The sequence below is a fragment of the Ambystoma mexicanum genome, chromosome 5q (genome assembly GCF_040938575.1).
Source record: "Ambystoma mexicanum isolate Mex_15411 chromosome 5q, UKY_AmexF1_1, whole genome shotgun sequence".
Taxonomy (NCBI): Eukaryota; Metazoa; Chordata; class Amphibia; order Caudata; family Ambystomatidae; genus Ambystoma; species Ambystoma mexicanum.
In genome coordinates, this window is record NC_090933.1 from 1253028730 (window position 1) to 1253047075 (window position 18346).

The 18346-nt window shown below is 45.4% G+C and overlaps 1 protein-coding gene across 3 annotated transcripts in view; it reads right to left on the minus strand.

The window, feature by feature from the left end:
• The window catches only part of LOC138497986 (ubiquitin carboxyl-terminal hydrolase CYLD-like), a 1189455-nt gene that overhangs the window by 304539 nt on the left and 866570 nt on the right, over nucleotides 1-18346 (minus strand). For all 3 annotated transcript variants that reach the window (XM_069621757.1, XM_069621758.1, XM_069621759.1), the window contains exon 10: nucleotides 4039-4105. In XM_069621757.1, the coding sequence (XP_069477858.1) occupies nucleotides 4039-4105 (67 nt within the window). The remainder of the gene's footprint in view (nucleotides 1-4038; nucleotides 4106-18346) is intronic.

Below are 18346 nucleotides of genomic sequence, written 5' to 3' on the forward strand. Positions count from 1 at the left end.
TGCACCTTGCCCAAAATGGCCTTCGTCCTTTCTTCCGACGGAGACGGCAATCGCTCCACTGTATCGAGCGTCGCTCCCAGAAACAGTGCCACCTGCGACGGAACCAGGTGGGATTTGGGGTAGTTGATGGCGAATCCCAGCTCCGTGAGTAGGCGGACGGTCCTCGCTGTGTGCTCGACGGCGAGTTCTCTTGTCCTTGCACGGATGAGCCAGTCGTTCAGGTAGGGGTAGACGTGGATCCCCTGCAGACGCAGCCGCGCCGCCACTGGTGCTAGGCACTTGGTGAACACCCTGGGTGCCGATTTCAATCCGAACGGCAGAGCTCTGAATTGGTAGTGACGTCCCTGGACTACGAATCTGAGGAATTTTCGGTGTCCTTTTAGAATGGGGATGTGGAAGTAAGCATCCTCCAAGTCCAACGACAATAGGAAGTCACCCTCCTCCAGCTGTCCCAGCACGTGCTGGAGGGTGACCATCCTGAACTTCTGTGCCTTGATGTACTTGTTTAACCGACGCAGGTCCAGGATGGGGCGCCAACCGCCTGTCTTCTTTCTGACGAGGAAGTATCTTGAGTATACTCCGGAGCCCCGTAGCCTCTTGGGGACAAGCTCAATGGCACCTTCTTGAGCATCGCCCTTACCTCAAACAGCAGTTGAGGGACGTGATTGTCCTTCCTGGCCACGGGAGGAATGCGAGGACACTTCTTTTGGAATTCGAGCGAGGGCCCGCGGGCCAGGGCTTCCAGCACCCAACGGTCGGTGGAGATGGACTCCCACACTCTGACGAACTTCGTCAGCCGGCCTCCCACCGGGGTGCTTCGGTGGGGGCCCAACGCTACAGCCGGTTCAGTCTTGCTTGGAAGTGGCCTTGCCGCCTTGGCCTCCTTGACGACGGCGGCGAGATCCTCCCTGCTTGCCGCGACCTCTGTAGGCCTCCTGGGACGAGGCGCGGGCTGCCTGGAGGTACGTAGAGGAGCCACCGCTGGATCCCTTGGAGGCCCCCTGTCTGCCTCTGGCGCTCTGAAAGGGCCGTCGTTGCTGAAGGACTCCCAGGGCTCGGGCCGTTTCCGTGTCGGTCTTAATGGCCTGGAGCGACTCATCTACCGCCTTCCCAAACAGGTTGTTGCCGTCGAACGGCATATTCAACACCCTGGTCTGAAATTCCTGGCGGAAGTCCGTCGCCTTGAGCCATCCTCGTCGAAGGCAAACACTGTTGCCCAACTGGCGAAACCCGGTGTCGGCAATGTCCGTTGCCACCGTTATGGCGTGGTCCGACGCCACCTCACCTTCCTGCAGAATCTCTAGGGCCTCCGCCCTCTTGTCGTCTGGTAAGAAGTCAGGCAGGGGCGCTATATTGTACCAAAGCTCCCTGTCGTAACGGGCCACAATCGCTAAGGCGTTGGCCGCCTTAATTGTCGTCGCTGCCGACGAGATGACCCGTCGCCCCATGGCGTCCCATTTCTTTCCCTCGCCATCCGGTGGGGAAGTGGAGGTTGAAGCTGCCGCCCCCGCCGCTTTCTTCTTGGCCGCTGCTGAGACGACCGAATCCGGTGTTCGCTGAGCCCCGAGGCACAAGGGGGCGGCGTCGGGGACCCGGTACTTCTTCTCGTACCGGTCCCTCTTGGTGGGCGTCGTGGACGGGTTCTTCAGGACGGCAAGTCCCTCGTCCCAGATGTCGTCGAGTAACGGTACCGCGAGGACCGTCTTTCTCTTGGCCTCCCGCCATTGATAGAGGAAGCCTTCCTTCTTCTGTTCCTCCGGGCAGAACTGGAAGAGCTCGGATGCCCTGGCGATCATGGCATGGAAAGAGGCAATTTCGTCGGGCGGAGAAGCCCGAAGGGGTGGTGATTGAAGGTCCGTCCCGTCGTCACCACCGTCGTCATCCATCCCTGTCGCTGTATCCGTCACCGTGTCATCTCTGGGATCCGGCGAGGGGGATGAGGGCTCCACAGGCCTTGTGGGCACGAAGGGAGGGGCGGGGTGAACTCTCCTCCGCTTGTTCGGAGGGCTTCCCGACAGGCCTGGCTCTGGATTGTCCGCCGGGGTTCGTGGTAATCTCGTCCTTATCTCCGTGCATAAGGATTGGATTGCCATCAAAATGGCCACCGAGCTGTCCTGAGGCTTGGGCAATGGCTGCGACGGGAGGGATGGCTGCTCCTCCATCGGGCCCTCATCGTCGCCACCATCGCTTTCTTCGATCACATCTTCAGGATCTCTCCCGTGGGATCGTACCTTCTCGAACCTCTCATTGAGGCCCTTCATGGCTTCCACCAGCTCCTCCTCAGAGGCTGAATCTGTGTCCGTAATGGCCACCGGGCGCCCCCCTCTTTTTCCACCGGGGTCTTCATGAGGGTCTTGTCGATGGGCTGGAAAGAGGATTCGCTCCACGGTGGCAGGGAAACTCTGGGCTCCGAGGTCGCCTGCACTGGCGTAGCCTCCACCGGATTTGCCAGGGCCGCTGCGACTCCCTCGATAGAGGCCTTTGCCGGGTGAATCAGGGCCCTCACCACCTTAGGTGCGTCCGGGGCCTTCACCTTGGGGAGAGGGTCACCGCCTCGCTCCCCCTCGGCTCCTTGCGAGATCGACCGGGGCCTCTCCAGAAGCTTACCCGGATTCTCGGATTTCCTCTTCCCCGAAGCAGGGCGTTGGCTCTTGGTTGATGGTGCCGGGGAAGGCGCGCCCAGCCTGGCAGCCGAAGACCCGACCTTTTGGCGCTCCCGGTGCCCGCGGACTTGCAGTGCTTAGCCTTCTGTTGGGCCCCCGTCGTCGGGGCGCCCTCACAGGACTTAGAAGACCGCTCTGACCTTTTCTTCTTCTCACCTGCTGGGCCCTTCTCCAGCCAGCTGGCGAGGTGGGAACGACGGTCCTTCTCCATGTGCGTCTTTTCCTCATGAAGGCTGTAGAGACATCTCGAATGCTCGACCTCCTTGAAAACATTCTGTAATCCGCATCGAGGGCAGTTCCTGAACAGCTTGGATCCGGGCATCGAGCTCCCTTATTCCTGGGCTATGTCCATGTAGGCCTCAGATCTTCTGGAATCCTCCAAGAAGCGTAACTCGACGAAAACCTCACCCTTGAGGGGCGTAGAAAATTCCGAAACGGGTCCCTGTTGATCGGAAGTAGAAACGGTGGAGCTTGAGGCTCGATTAAACCTGAAAAATGAGAAAATCTCTTTGGAAAAGCGCGAAAATGCAGTAAAAATCTGAGGATGGCTGCCAGGGGAGGGGCTTAGGGAGAGGGCAGTCATTGGCTGGGGGCAGTATGACCCAGAGATCAGTGATTGGTTACTACTAAGAAAGACAGATCAGAAACGAAACTTATACTGATTTTTTCTTTACCGAGGATTCCTAGCCTGACGACGGGAAATATTCATGAGCATGTAAATCCATGCCAGACCCCATGCTGGAGAAAATGAAATTTGCTCTGCGGGTACATTAATTTAGAGGCATGGTTGTGCCTCGCAACGTTTTTCAGGCACCTTAAGTCAACAAGTATTAGTATTACCGAGGATTCCCAGCCTGACGACGGGAAATATTCATGAGCATGTAAATCCATGCCAGACCCCATGCTGGAGAAAATGAAATTTGCTCTGCGGGTACATTAATTTAGAGGCATGGTTGTGCCTTGCAACGTTTTTCAGGCACCTTAAGTCAACAAGTATAACTTAACAGACTGATGCAACTAAAAAGAGGCTGGTAGTGAATGGAGAACAGTTTTATTTAAATGTGTAATTTAAAGGTCACAGGGAGAGAAAGTAATATTTGTACCTGAATGATGCAAACCTGCTGGGGATTTCTCACACTCATGAATACATTTCCTACATGCATCATTAGATATACGTTTGGGGAGTAGGTGGTTTGTACCATGATCATGGGCCATTTAGGACATTGCTTATTTCTGGGAAGAGAGGAGTTTAGGGGAACATGGATTGACATTGCACATTCTATTCAATGCACTCTACCAAAACAATCTGATAGTGTGGGCTGACTAAGAAACCTAGACCCCTCTCCCAAGATATAAAAATAAACATGTTACTTACTGCAGCTTCAGCAGAGGTTCGATCCCTAGGATGTGATGCATGATGAGATTCAGAAATTCCTCCGGGTCTGAAAGCAAACAAACAGCAGAGCATAAGCAGAATGCTAAACCACCACTTGCCAACCTTAAAAAACCTAGAATAAACACCATTTGGATCCTGGATTACTTTTTCAAAATATACAAATGCGGTAGTATCGCAGTAGTAAATCTGCCGAGATACCACCAAACTGTAATACCATTGCTGCCACTTGATCCAGCGGTATTACCGCCAGATTACTAGTGGTGGTGGTGTTAGTCCCCATTTAGTCCATAGGAGTACATGCAGGATTTCGGCGGAATTACCACGGCACTAATTCTGCCGGCGTTAATTCTGTCGAAATTTGGTGGAAAGGTGGTGGATTTACCTCCAGCGCATAGCTACTGCTGAAACCTCCAATTTATGGCCAAACTCATATTATTACCACTGCATTTTACTGCAATGTCCAACTTATGAGGCCCAAAGAACTGTAAATTAAAAAACTTACAAGGAGTTTTTCTTTTTTTAAATGCAGGGCTCTGTTTCTTAGAAAATGTCAATGATGCCGCATTCCTCAGGAGTCATGGCACGTCTAATATGAAGTTTAAAACCGGGTGGCACTTTCTACACTAAATAATAAACTTTCTGGGATGGATTAAACAATATCTATTTCGAGGAATACCACTATGCAGATTCTACATTTATGGAAGAGACCTGAGCCGCCCTCTGTTAGTCTGTGGCTGGACAACGTTTGGGACACTCTTGCCATGAAAAAACTAACAGTGAATATGAGGAACTCCCTTCTAACATTTATGGCTGTGTGGTTCCCTTTCTTCAATTATGTACTGAGCGACTTCAATGCCCTTACATGCCCAACAAAACAGAGCCCTCAGATCAGAATGCAGCAGTGGATAAATGGGGAACACAATCTCAAAACTAAACCAGAAGAGGATATTAGGAAGAGAGGGTAACCAACTAAACTGAGCTCATCCATTTTCTCAGAAACCAGGTGGGCCAGCTTATTATGGTGAATTGGGGAGTTGTAGTTCTTTTATCTAGGCATGCATCTAGCATTCGCTGGACCACAGCATCAAGAACCTATATACATACCAGGCTATCAACCATGAACTCTGAGGGATTCACACCTGAGCTCACCTCCTGCGCCAAGTACCTCGGGTTCCACATCGACACGCACCTCTCCTTCAAGACACACATAGCTAAGAAAACTCAAGACAGCTTGGTGTAATTTCTCCCTCCTGAGAAATGTCAAGCCCCCCTCCCTCCGGTCAGCTTTAGATCCACTGTTCAAGCACTAGTCCGATCTCACCTGGATGGAGGCAGTGCACGCCTCAAAAGCCTACCATCGTCCTCCTTTGTGCTCCTGAGAAGTATCCCATAAGCAGCCGCACTGCTCATCAAGGGTCTACGCTAATATGCCCACATCACCCCGGCCCTTGTCGACCTTCAGTGGCTCCCACTGCACAGAGGAAGTCACCCAGCTATCTTACAGAGAAAGCATCTCGGGCGGACAGTGTACCATCAGAAGCCAGGACATGTGCAAAATTGAAATTCGCCACTGCAAAAAGGAAAGGCCCAGAAAACAAGCCTTCTCTGCCTACGCCCCAAGACTATGGATCCTCCTCCTTGTCAGTATCAGACTCGCCTCCACGCTGCTACAATTCAGAAAAGAACTTGAGACCCATCTCTTCAAGAAATCATTTTGCATCAACACCTAGGCCATCACACCAAACCCCTGTGTCATGTGACTCGCTAGACGCTGGCCACCCCTCTGCTCCCCGCCACCCTGCACAGCTGTACCCCTCTTCTGTATCCCACCCCATGCTGTATATCTGTTTTGTTACCTCTGAAAAGCATTCCATGATGCATCTGTATTGTTGTACACCTCTGTAAAGAGCTCCATTATGTATCTGTATTGCTTTACACCTCCGTTGCTTCTTGAAGCCAGGACTGTGCTCAATAAATACAACAATAATAATAATAATAATAATAACCTCCTCCACCATCTTGGAGTGTCCCCCCCTACTGCCTAGTGCATATTTACAGAAATGCATGAAATGTGTATCTGGCTCTCCTGTTCCAGGATTATTAGTGGTGTGCAGGGCTGAATCTCGTGAATGGGGGATAGGACAGTAACAATCTGTGGTAGTACCCAGAAGAATTTGCAACAATGCCCTGTGATGCTGCGGTCCCTTAACAGGTAGAGTTCTTCCTCATGTCCATGTAGTGGCAAGCCCTTGTCCTAACACAGTGACTACGTGATTGTGACACTAAAGAATGTCTGGAGCAATGATGCACGCTTATCTTTCCAATAAATTTATGTTAATAAAGCATTAAAACACAGTTAAGAGGAATACAGCGCTTCACCATGGGTGTATCAAAAGGAGTATTTAAGATGCTACTGGACCCAGGGCTTTGCACCTGAACAATCCCACACAAAGTATATGAAAAAAATCTGGGTAAATTCAATGCATTAAAACATCAATGAAATACCATATCTTTATTATTATTGTGTGAAAAAAACAGAATTTGCTAATCATATACAGTAGCTTCTCTCCTGTCCTATTCCACTGGATTGATAGAGATCGGGATCACATTTAACACTGATTTGTAAACGCTTGCCTACACATGTTTCACACTAAAAGGCTAACAATATTGGCTATAATGGCCATTTTAAGGGCCTGAGCTACTGAATACATTAAAAACAACAATGTTAAGTAAAAAAGGAAATAACCCTGATTAGTCAATTAACTTTCAATCATTTAAAAAAAGATAAACAAGGTGATACCTGATGGTTTGTAACCTATCTGTAATAATCTTCTAGGTGAAACAGATATTCTTCCCAGCATTCCTCAAAACTCTCTGCCTTTACCAAGAATTCCCATATTTAACTAAATAGTTATACCTAAAATAGCTAAAAGGTCTACCGCAGAATAGGACTTTGGTCGCGACACCCAAGGAGACATAACACAATAGTAATTACTCAAGGATTTATACATGTATATTGATTCATCAATGCGATGCTTCTCTTAAACTGAACATGATGTTGACATGGTTTTAAGTCTGCTGTGCACTGAACTCCACAGAGATACTTTATGCCTAAAGTAGCTAATTAGTCTACTGAAGACCAGGGCCTAGGTCACTGCTTTGGAGGAGACATAACTAAATATGTATTTTTTATTTTTTTATTTTTTTTAGTTGAATTAAATCAACCTTTCAAATACAAATACAAATACAAAATACATGTACATATGGAACTTTATATAATAAAATGTATGCTAACATTAAAAACAAATTCAAATTGACCGAAAAAAGAAACACAGAAGATTGTTAATCCTAAAATATACAGAAATATTGAATAATACTGAATACTCCATTAATTAATTAAATAGTTATTTGATTACTTAGGCTCTAAATTTAGGCTTAAAAGAAAATTTACAGTAGCGATCTGTAATGGCAAATAACCTGAGCCCAGGATCAAAGACCAGGTCAAGTCTTGAGATGTGAGACATAAGTAATTACAATGTCACGTAAAATGAATTTCACGCATAGGACGAAGAGCTCTGCATTCCGTGATGAGATGCATCATGGTTTCACAAGTGTCCATCGAAGTGCAAAAGCGGCATAAGTTCATCGAGATACTCAACAGTCTTCTTTTGACTTGTAACTCTCTGGTGATCCACAAATTAAATCGTAATTTTAAAATGTGATTCCGATATTTGGGTGATGGACAACGAATTAGATAAGATGGTAGTGTACGCATATTCTTATGTGGAAAACGAGTTTCATCATCATCATGATAAATATGTATTACTCAAGGATTTGTACCGGTGTATTGATTCAGCATTGTGATGCTACTCATATACTTTACACGATTCTGATGTGATTTTCAGCCTGCTGTGCCCAATAATTCACTGAACTGGAAGCAGAAGATACGCCTGCAAGCATGAATTGAAGCTCTCAACTTTCTAAGCAAGGTGTGGCACTGGCCTGAACATGTTTGGGGGAAAATCTGTTTGTTTGTACTTGCAGCTTAAGTTTCTAAATTAAGAGTAATATTGTGGCTTCTGTGCATAACATTAACTGCAAAAATGACATTGTCCTGTTCGGCTAAAAATGGAAGTAAACGTTGTGACTTAGCTAACTGACCAGATCAACTTTAAAATAATAGTACTCTAAGAAAGTAAAATAAGTAAAAGCTATTGGTTAACACTTAGCAAATATTAAAAGGGAATTTGTGTAGTATGATAGCCATAGAGGTATTTCTATTTTATTTATTGAGCACGCCAAGCCCTTAGGCATCTGGGCACATTTATTTCAGTTACATAGAATGAGTAATTTACAAATACAAAGGAAGGGTATTTACCAGTGACATAGAATAAGTATTTACATGGTAAGAGTACATTACAAGAGGTATACGATGAGTGTTTACAGAAAAGTTGCACATAGATTCCAGATAGACAAGGTGTACAGCCTATTGCAGAAAGATTTACGGTTTAGTCGAGGTGTACAAGAGTATATCAGAGAGGTCATTAGTCGGTATGCAGTGGGAACTTTGTTACAGGTTTTTAGGATTTATTCAGCATGACCCAGGTTTTTGCATTATTTCTGAATTTGTAGAAGGAAAGTTTGGCTCTGAATCTAGGAATGATAAGGCTGTTGGACTTTGAAGAGCTAACAGGTCAGTCAGAGGATTTACGTGTGAATTTGTCATACAAGTACTTAGGTGCTAGATTGTTTAGGCACTTGAAGGTAAGTGATAGGGTTTTGAGTCTGATTTTTTGATTGACTGATAGCCAATGTACACTACGTCGCATCTTTGAGATGTGGTGTGATCTGGGGAGGTTGGTCGCTGATCTGAGTGCGTTATTCTGGAAAATGTGTAACTTTTTTTAGGTTGAATTGGTTAGTGCTGAGATAGAGGGCATTGCAGTAGTCTATCTTAGATAGGACTAGAGCCCTGTCTAGGGTGATGCAATTACCTTGTAGAGGAGGAGCCAAGTACCCCCACCTCACCCGTTCCGCCCCTTTTACCTGTATGCTGGAAACCAGAGTATGTGACATACACAGAACAGTTGAATCAACAAAGAGCAGAGTATGAACTCTGTCCAGTACCAGTGAAAGTACCAGTACCTAAGAGACTTCTGGAGGTAAGGTTCCCATTGAGGAAGCCATACCTGCATACAAGAAAATATGATGGACATTTGAATGAAATCCCGGAAGAAGCAGAGCCAATAAGTGGCAAGGATGAATGGTAACATCACTAACTAGCTCCAGTATACATCACACACAGCTGAGAAAACATACATAGAAGAGATGCAGAGGCCAGAGAATGCAGATATTCTATAAGGCATCAAGAAAGTATCAAGGATAAGTGACATCTTGCGATCAAGGTGAAGAAGCTTATGCCACAGAAACAGATGAAGATATCAAGTTATTTTACATGTGTACAGATGCAAAAGAAACGCAAGCAGCAAAGTAATCTTGAAAGCTAGCCTTAAGCTTATAGTGAATAGATTGCGGCAAACGCCAGCGTATACATATATAGGAATGAGAGAACTATGGATGTTTCCACCAACGTATTATAGCAGGTTGGACCGTAGCAAGAAGACCTCATTTCTAGTGTGTCGCAGTTAAAAAGCAAATTGAATTACAAGTGAATCTTAGCAGTCGAGGCTGGACAAGCCAAGAAGCCAAGGTCTTATCAAACTGGAGTGAACTGACATTGGATACAAAATCATGTGAAAGAACAAAACTCCTGTTCATAAGGCATGAACATAACAAGGAAGACGTCGGAGGCCTATTAAACAAAATTATAAAATGCACGAAAAGGCTCGATTCCATGGTCTCCAGTCACATGGAAGCATGAAGTTGGACGAACGAGATGGTCACACCTACGCACAGAGGCAGACTGTGCTTCTCACTCCCTAAATTTCCCAGAGCTAAGAACACTCTCAAGGGCGAGCTTCAAAGCCTAATTGATAGTAGACCACTGAGGTGATGATAGATTGAGATGCTAATTGGTGGGAAGCTAATGTTAAGGCGATCTCACCAGCACCTGGATGGCCAGCCTGCTGGCTGTAAGACGTGGGTGGAAAAGTACTGATGGGAGGTTAGAGTGCCAACCAATTGTCGAGGACCATGTAGTTAGGGGTCCTATAGTTGTGTAAACCAATGGGACGTTGTGTATTTAGTGTTGTTCATAGTGGTCATTTTTAGGGGAGGGCTTAGTTGCCCCACCTGATGTTAAGGAAACAGTCACATACTTAGTATGGATCATATACTTAGATGTTCACTCAGAGGCAATCGCCCATGCTTATATGTTTTTGCAGTTTGCCACGTAGGGTGACGTTAGTACATACGCAGGTTAGACTTCATTGATGACTAGTATTGCTTATAAAATCTCAGATTTTTCTTAAATGCATTGAGTAAGTTGATCGAGCGATTGCGTTGATGTTCGTTAGGCTCCCTGTTTTAGATAATTGATATTAATACAGTCTTCCTTTTGTCAACTTCCTGAGTCGGCTCTATTATTGATGTATGAACAAAGCCTGCATCCCCATCCATCTCCAGGGTAATTGCTACTCATCAAAGGGGATGGACTATCCAGTTCACTTGGTAGCTGAGAGGATGGTTCAGAGCCATAGATCTGAGCAAGCTTTAGAGTTTCGGCAATATTGGACGACCTTTGCCATTCGGCTGAAAGGACGTGAAGCCCCCCGTAGATGGCGGTTAGTGTAATTTGAAAAGTCTTGCAAGCCGGGTGTGACTAGTCACCTAGTTTCCAAAGAATCTACTCCCACATCTACGTGAAGCGGATTGATCGGAAAGGTTGAAGAGGCGGTAAAAAAGGCAGACGATTGTGAGAGTCGGAAGACGAAAATGATATTGGTGAGTAAAAGACTGAGTGAGTTGGCAAAAGCATGGGTGATGAGTGAAGAAACAAAGTGAGTAACGGAGGGTGGTGGGATAAAATATAACGTGAGAGTAAGAGTGTAATATATATACGGGGAATGAGATATTGATTCGAGTGTGGCCGAGCAATATATAATCGTCAGAAAGGCCATGATAAGAGAATACGCCATGGCTTGCGTTTTTACAATGTAAAAGAAGAAATTTGAACCCAGAGTCCCACAGTGGAACACATAGAAAACAGATCCGATTAAAGGTGGATCTAAAGGGGTTAGTTTACACTTCGTATGAAGTATTTTAGAGGGCAAGATGAGTCTTAGAGAAAAGATCGTAGGAGATTTATGTGACCGGTTGAGTTTGTCTGTTTGTTTTATGTGGCTTTGGAAATTGATGACATCATAAGTGGGAAAAATTAATCGATTGGTTTAAATTGAACCTGGTGGTTGTTTTTTTAGCAGGATTGAAGTAAAAATTGTGATCAACGGGATTGGAGTTGCGACGATTGGTGCTCGCTCATATTGTATTATTTTTCTGAAACGTACCTTTTAAATCTGTGATTAAAAACAAACGAGTGTTAAACAAGTTGAGAAGAGACGAATTGAGAATGGAGGATATTACTCCTCTTGTGCATCTCTGCAAGCAGTTGCCGAAACTTGCACCTAAGCTTAGGCAGTACAGTGCGGAATGGGTTAAAGGAACAGCGGATAAAATGTTTATACCATGGCCTCAAGGAGGGTCACTATCGAAGGCAGTCCTGCAGCATACGACGACATATCTGCATGCAGCATATACCGGGAAGAAGTTAAGCGATTAGCTAGTTTGGAGCTATGGAAGATGTACTCGGAGGAGCGAAATGAACCACCTCCTGTAGATTGGATACTTAATGTATGCAAAGAGGGGGGTGAGGAGCCCTCTGATCCCCCCGCATCGTCTGAAATGAAAGATGAAAATAAGAAAGACGATGGGTTATACCCATTAAGGGAATTTAAGGCAGCGACAGGCTATAGCAACCCGGCATATGAGTCACCTGTGCAAAGCAGTGATGACGGTACGGAGAAAAATACTAAGAAAGATGTAATCTCTAAGGTCCGGAGGGACAAGGAGAGACGCGATAAGGAGAGAAGTGCTCGAGCAAGTACATCTCTAGATATAGGAAGAGAAATAAAAAGATGGAAAGGAGAAAGAGATAAAGCTGATGAGATAGCGCTTTTTACAGAACGAATGGATGGGTGGTCAGATTTTACTTAAACTCGATGGTAAAGGCATTGAGGATGGAAGACAACGGGAAGATCAAGACGAGCAAGATAAAAAAGATAAGGAAAGAGAGCAACGATTGAAAGACGAAGGAGTGAAAAAGGATAGGCAAAGACAAGAGCAGTTATACCAAGAAGAGCAGTTAAGAAATTAAGAGTAAGCAGAAGAGCAAAGAAATCGTGATAACAGACAGAGAGCGATCGATGAGCAGGAAAGGTTTGAACAAAAAAGAATAGAAGCAGAGGAACAGAAGTTAAGAGATAAGAGAATATAGAGAAGAAAAGATGAGGAGATACGCAGGGCAAAAGAGAAGGGATATGAAGAAAAAAGAAGAAGACAGAGTCAGAGAGGAAGCAAGGAAACTAAAAGAATTTGATGATGATATGGAACAAAAAAGAAGGGAGAGAGCATGCGATCTCGATCGCCTCGAAAAGGAGATAAGAGATCCTGAGCCAGAAGTAGCATGGGAGGATACAGAGGAATTCTTCCCAGAATATGAGTCATTACCAGGCCCGTTTAGATTAAATCTAGAAGACGAGTTTGACTCTAAAAGCATTGGGGAAGCGATCGATAAAATATATTATGACATGAAAACTCAGAAAGAATTAAAGGGGAAGGGAAAAAATGATCGACTCGAGAGCACTCAGTTGTATGACAGAGAGGGAGCCTCATGTAGTACGAGGCAAAAGGAGCTGTCTCTAGATAGACTGACTCTAAAAAGAGATGACAAGGAGAGAAGTTGCACGAATTGGGGGGTCAAGAAATGTCAGACGAAGACAGAGACACCTTCACGTATGCGGTCCCAAGGGATGTTTTCAATGGAGAAAGAAGTCAGATGGTCGGATTTAAACGCACCTGTAACTAGGGTGTCAGAACCATTGACACAGTCAGACCAACTTACAGGGCAACTCCATGGTGGGAGGGGGGAGTCACCACCTTATGTGAGCAGATTAAGATTGCTGTGGGGAAGAAGGATGTGGCAATATTGTCCCCGCAGTGGACAGACAAATGATGAGAAATGAGAGTGAGTTTGGGGCTTCGCAGTTTCCCTTGTTAGAGAAAGGAGAGGCCAGACCACAGTATATACCGTGGCCCCAGATGGACAAAGACAATTTAAGGTGTAAACTCCTGAGTTTAACTTCTGGTGCTGGAAAATGGATACATGAATTAGAAAAAACAACAGGAGGAAACAAGTTGGCAATAGGGGACATTAAGGGTCTCCTAATCGCCATACTTGGTGAAAGAGCTGATGACATGTGGACAAGGGCAGGGTACCCTGGTGTGACGGAGCACCATTCAATAACTGTAGGGCGGCAGTCTGGAAAGCGCTTAGAGTACTGTATACAGACAAGACTGATATGGGAGCTATAATTACGTTAAAGATGCAGGACGGAGATGATCGGCTTGGGGAAAATCTATTCCTGTGTTTTATCGTATATTGTGCCAAGGGCTACCTGACCCTGTACAGAAGCAGCTCAAGAAGTTAGTTGGCATAGAGGCAAAACGGTGGTCGGAGATTCAGCTGACCATTGCGCATTAATGCAGACTCTTGCAGGAAAAGAATGGCAAAAAAGATGACGCTAGAAAGAGCGAAGAGGCAAAATTAGTGCAGAAAAAATTGTCCCAAGTATGCCATTGAAGGGGCGATGTTGACCAGCGTAGCTGGATCGAATTCACAACGGATTGCAAATATGCCACAGGCGAATAACCAAAGGCAGTTTGATCAGAGTAATAATGGATTTAATCTGCGCGGAAGGGGTGGATTTCGAGGAAGAGGTTTTCAGAATAATCAAAGAAATTAGCAGAACAATCAGGGAGGCTTCCAGAACAATCAAGGTGGGTTTCAAAATATGAAGAATGACAGTCAAAACATGCAGGATGGGCAGATTAGGAGGCCACCTGTATGTTGGACATGCAGGATGACAGGGCATTCTGCTTGTATGTGTAGAAGTCAAGGGTTCCTGCAAAACAACCAGTTTTTAAGAGGGGGGACTTCAAACCCACCTGCATATTCGCAGCAGCGTGGTGGGTTTGCTCAGAATCAAACGATGCAGCAACAGCAAGCACTGAGAGTGCAGCAAGGCTTGCAGACTGAGCAGGTAGCAGTGGCTCCGCCACAAGGGCAGTCGCAGCACTTGCCAATGCAGATCCAGCAGAGCAAGAGCACATGCAGTTAACGACTCCTAGAATAGGGGGTTTATCTGTCGATTGAGGGAATCCTTTTACAGGTAACGGAATGAGGCTGCACCCGCAATAGGACAGCTCACTGGGAGACTTGATGTGTTCAGTACTATCTGGGACGCCGAATCCTCATGAGGAACCGAGGGTAGACATCCATATAGGAGGCTAAAGTTGATTTCACATGAAGGAAAGAAGGTTACTCCTGAGAGAGCTGAGGCTATTTTGAAAACTGTAAAGCCACACACGATAAAGCTTATGCAGAGATTTTTGAGATTATGTAATTATGTCAGAGCATGGGTCTTTGACTACAACTCGTATATAAGGCCTTTATTGCCGGCTTTAAAGAAAGCACAGGCAACGCAGGAAAAAATTGTGTGGACTGAGGAAATGGAAGAAGGATTTAAAGAGCTGAAGAAAGCAATTTTCACAGCTCCAGTTTAAGGGATTCCTAATTATGCAGAGGAATTATTTTTATTCTCACATACAGATGGTACTGTTATGACAGCAGCCCTTATGCAGAGAACCACATTGTGGTACAAGGCCCTTGCATATTACAGTGGGATTTTGGACCCAGTAATGAGGGGTCACTTACTGTGCCAACAATCGCTGGCAGCCGCCGCGTTCGCCATAGAGAAAGCTGCAAGCAGAGTGATGGGATGCTCTATGACGTTATTTGTTGAGCACACACTGTTTTCCATTCTAGAGAAACCAAAAGAGACATTGATTTCTCAAAGGGCTTCTGCCTACGAGGTACTCGTATCAAATCCAGTGATCAAAATAGTTTGATGCAGAATAGTGAACCCTGCCATGTTTATAGCTGAAGGATGAGCATGCGCATGATTGTTCGAACTACAAAGAGTTCTATGACGAAATCCCTAGGATTAAAGAAAATGCCTTGACAGGAGGAGAAATTGTTTTTATTGACGGTTCTTCAAGAATCGATCAAAATGATGGACAGAGATCAGTGCTGCTGTGATAAACACACAGCCAGTGGGGAGTTTCAGACATTGGTAAGTGCACAACTCCAGTCTCACTATTCAGCACAGGCTGCAGAGCTAGTGGCGCTGATTGTCACGCTCGAGAATCATGCAGACCAGGAAGTAACAATGTACAGCAACTCTGCCTATGTGACGTCAACGGTGCACACAGGATTAGCACAGGATTAGCACGTTGGAAAAGGCGGGGCTACCTCTGAGCAGATGGCACGCCAGTGCAGCACGCCGCCTTATTGGACAGGCTTATTAAGGCACTGCAACTCCCAGTGGCCATCACGGTCGTTAAATGCGCAGCTCACACAAAAAGGGCAGATTTTATCTCACGTGGAAACCAAGCAGCAGACGATGAAGCGAAACTCACTGCATGTTCAGAAAACGTAATGACTTTTGAAACACTTGATGTAAAAGAGAAAATGGTTGTATTGATGAATGTCTGAAAAATATAGTGATCGGACAAAAACGCAGCTTATGGGGGTTCAGGGGGAAGCACCTCAAGATGAGGAAGATCTGTGGACGCGAAGAGGGTGTTCTTTAAACCCCTCTGAAGCATTGTGGGTCAAGACAGCACTGGTAAACCAGTGATGCATGTAGTCTTATTGAGGGTGGCACTGGGACAGCTACACTACCCTACGCACACAACTAGAGAGAACCTTGCTGCAACAATTGCTGAAGATTGGTTTGTACCAAATCTGTTAGAGCATGTTGCATTTTTTATGACAAATTGTATAGTTTGTCAAAAATTCACGGCTGGGCATACACTGCGTACAGTTAGGGGAGTTATTTTGAGACCCACTGGCCCCTTTCAGCATTTGCATATCGACTATGTCGATATGATACAAGTATGTAATGGATATAGATACATGATTGTTGTAGTGTGTCCCTTTTCAAGGTGGATTGAAGCAGGTCCTTGTACATACCCAGATTCCACCTGTGCAGCATAGTTCTTAGTGTGAGAAGTGTTTCCCAGGTGGGGAATATGTGAAGTAATAAGGTCAGATAATGGCTCGCATTTTGTGAATCAAACATTTGAGCGGAACAGCTTGTTGGTTGGTATAAAGCACAAGTTTTCTTTGGATTATCATCCGCAAGGAAATGGGATCTGTGAGAGGCTCAACGGCCCACTCAAGGAAAGAATAGCCAAATTGATGCTTACCTTGAAAAGAAGGTGGTTGCATTGCCTACCACTGGCATTATATGCTTTAAGGAACCAACCGGGTTCTGACCACCATCTTACACCCCACGAGATAGTGACAGGGAGGTGAATGAGAACACCCCTAATGCTTCCATCCAGGGTTAGAAGTGATGCTCAGCCAACTGCAGATTTGCTAGAATTGGGTGACTATTTGAATTGTAGGACTTCAAGTATCTCTGTCATTTCAGGACAGTTGCAACGACAAGGGTGCAGGGCAGTACAGAACACAGGAGATGCTTCAACAAGTGAATCTCAAGAATTTCATGTTCCCCAACTTTTCCCCCAGACATGCAGTCTTAATCGCAACCACACAAGGAAGTAGTGGGACGAACCCCGCTTTAACGGTGCGTTCATTGTGGAAGACATCACGCTGTCTACTGCCAAAGGGCAGGGCAGGCGTGCCTGGACTTTCTTAGGCGATGTTACGATCTTTGCAGTAAAAACCCCTCTGCCTGCACCCCAACCAGAAGCAAGTACAAGCACCAGGGAAGAACCACAGCACGTGCAGACAAGATCTAGGACGAGGAAGAAGGACTGAGAAGCTGTCAACTAAAGTGAAAGAATTCATGGGACTGTGGCTTGGTTCGGGACACTCTTTTAGCCATCTCTATAAGGTTTAAGGGTAGCTGATGCAAACACTCTGTGCTGTCATTTCCGGGTAAGGAAAAATCATTTGTTCTTAAAGCCACAGAGGAGATTGTTAAAAACCTTGGACTAAGGCATGCTTAAGCCTTGATAAGAAGAAAAATATGCCAGATTCTGATCGTGGTTTCGACAATTGGAAAAGAGTACAATATCCTGACTCGTTACACACTGAGTTTTTGTTCGGATTTGCCCATTGTGTTATCCAATGACATTGTTTCAAGGATCGTATTTGAAGTTCTTTTTTTTGTTCTGCGCTCTTATCTGGCTATTGTGGGGATAACTTCTAATCTTTGTGTTGTTTGCAAGATCCTAAGAATGGTCCTATTGTAAGCAGACTACTTGCAGCAATCATTGAGCAAGTTTTGTAGTTACCGGAGTATAGTGGGGAGAGCACAAATGCCCCTATCAAGTGATGCTGCACACAGACTTGTCAGTAGGGTTTTCTTTTGTCTAATTGAAGAGTATCCGCATCTTGTTGGAAGACACACAGATGTGCTCACATTTCTAAGGGATCCTAGCAACACAGCAAATGTGAATGTAATCTTGGAAGGCATTATAATTCAAGTGAGCATATACTCTGAGCGAACCCACAGGACGGTGGTGTGAAACCTTCCTTCGAGAGACAGATCGAGAGGTTGCTGATAAAGACTTTTGTTTCATGCTGAAAGAAGTTCATCATATCGTCTGGTCTAAAGCAGATTTGAGGAGTGGACTGGGAGCTAGTGTATGTCATTGAACTTGTCTAGACATACTGAGAGCGGTTTTCTTCTTGCTGGAGAGACATCCACATTTCGTGTGGTCAAAAACTGATTCCAGAGAGAGATCGAGAGTTTGTTCTTATCATCCAGTAAGCAGAAAGTAGATCAAGGACGAAATTACGGAGTCAATACAGCAGCTTCCAGAAGTAGTACATAATGCTGATGTATTAAAGATTACTTTTTTCTTCCTTTGGCAATAAAGAAGGGTAGCATCAACAGTCATTTCATAATACCTGATGCAGAGAGACGTCCACGTTGTCCACAAAGTAGATGCTGTAAATTAATATACCTTTGCATCATTTACGCTTGCATTCTGTTCATCAGTGTTGCTTTCACTC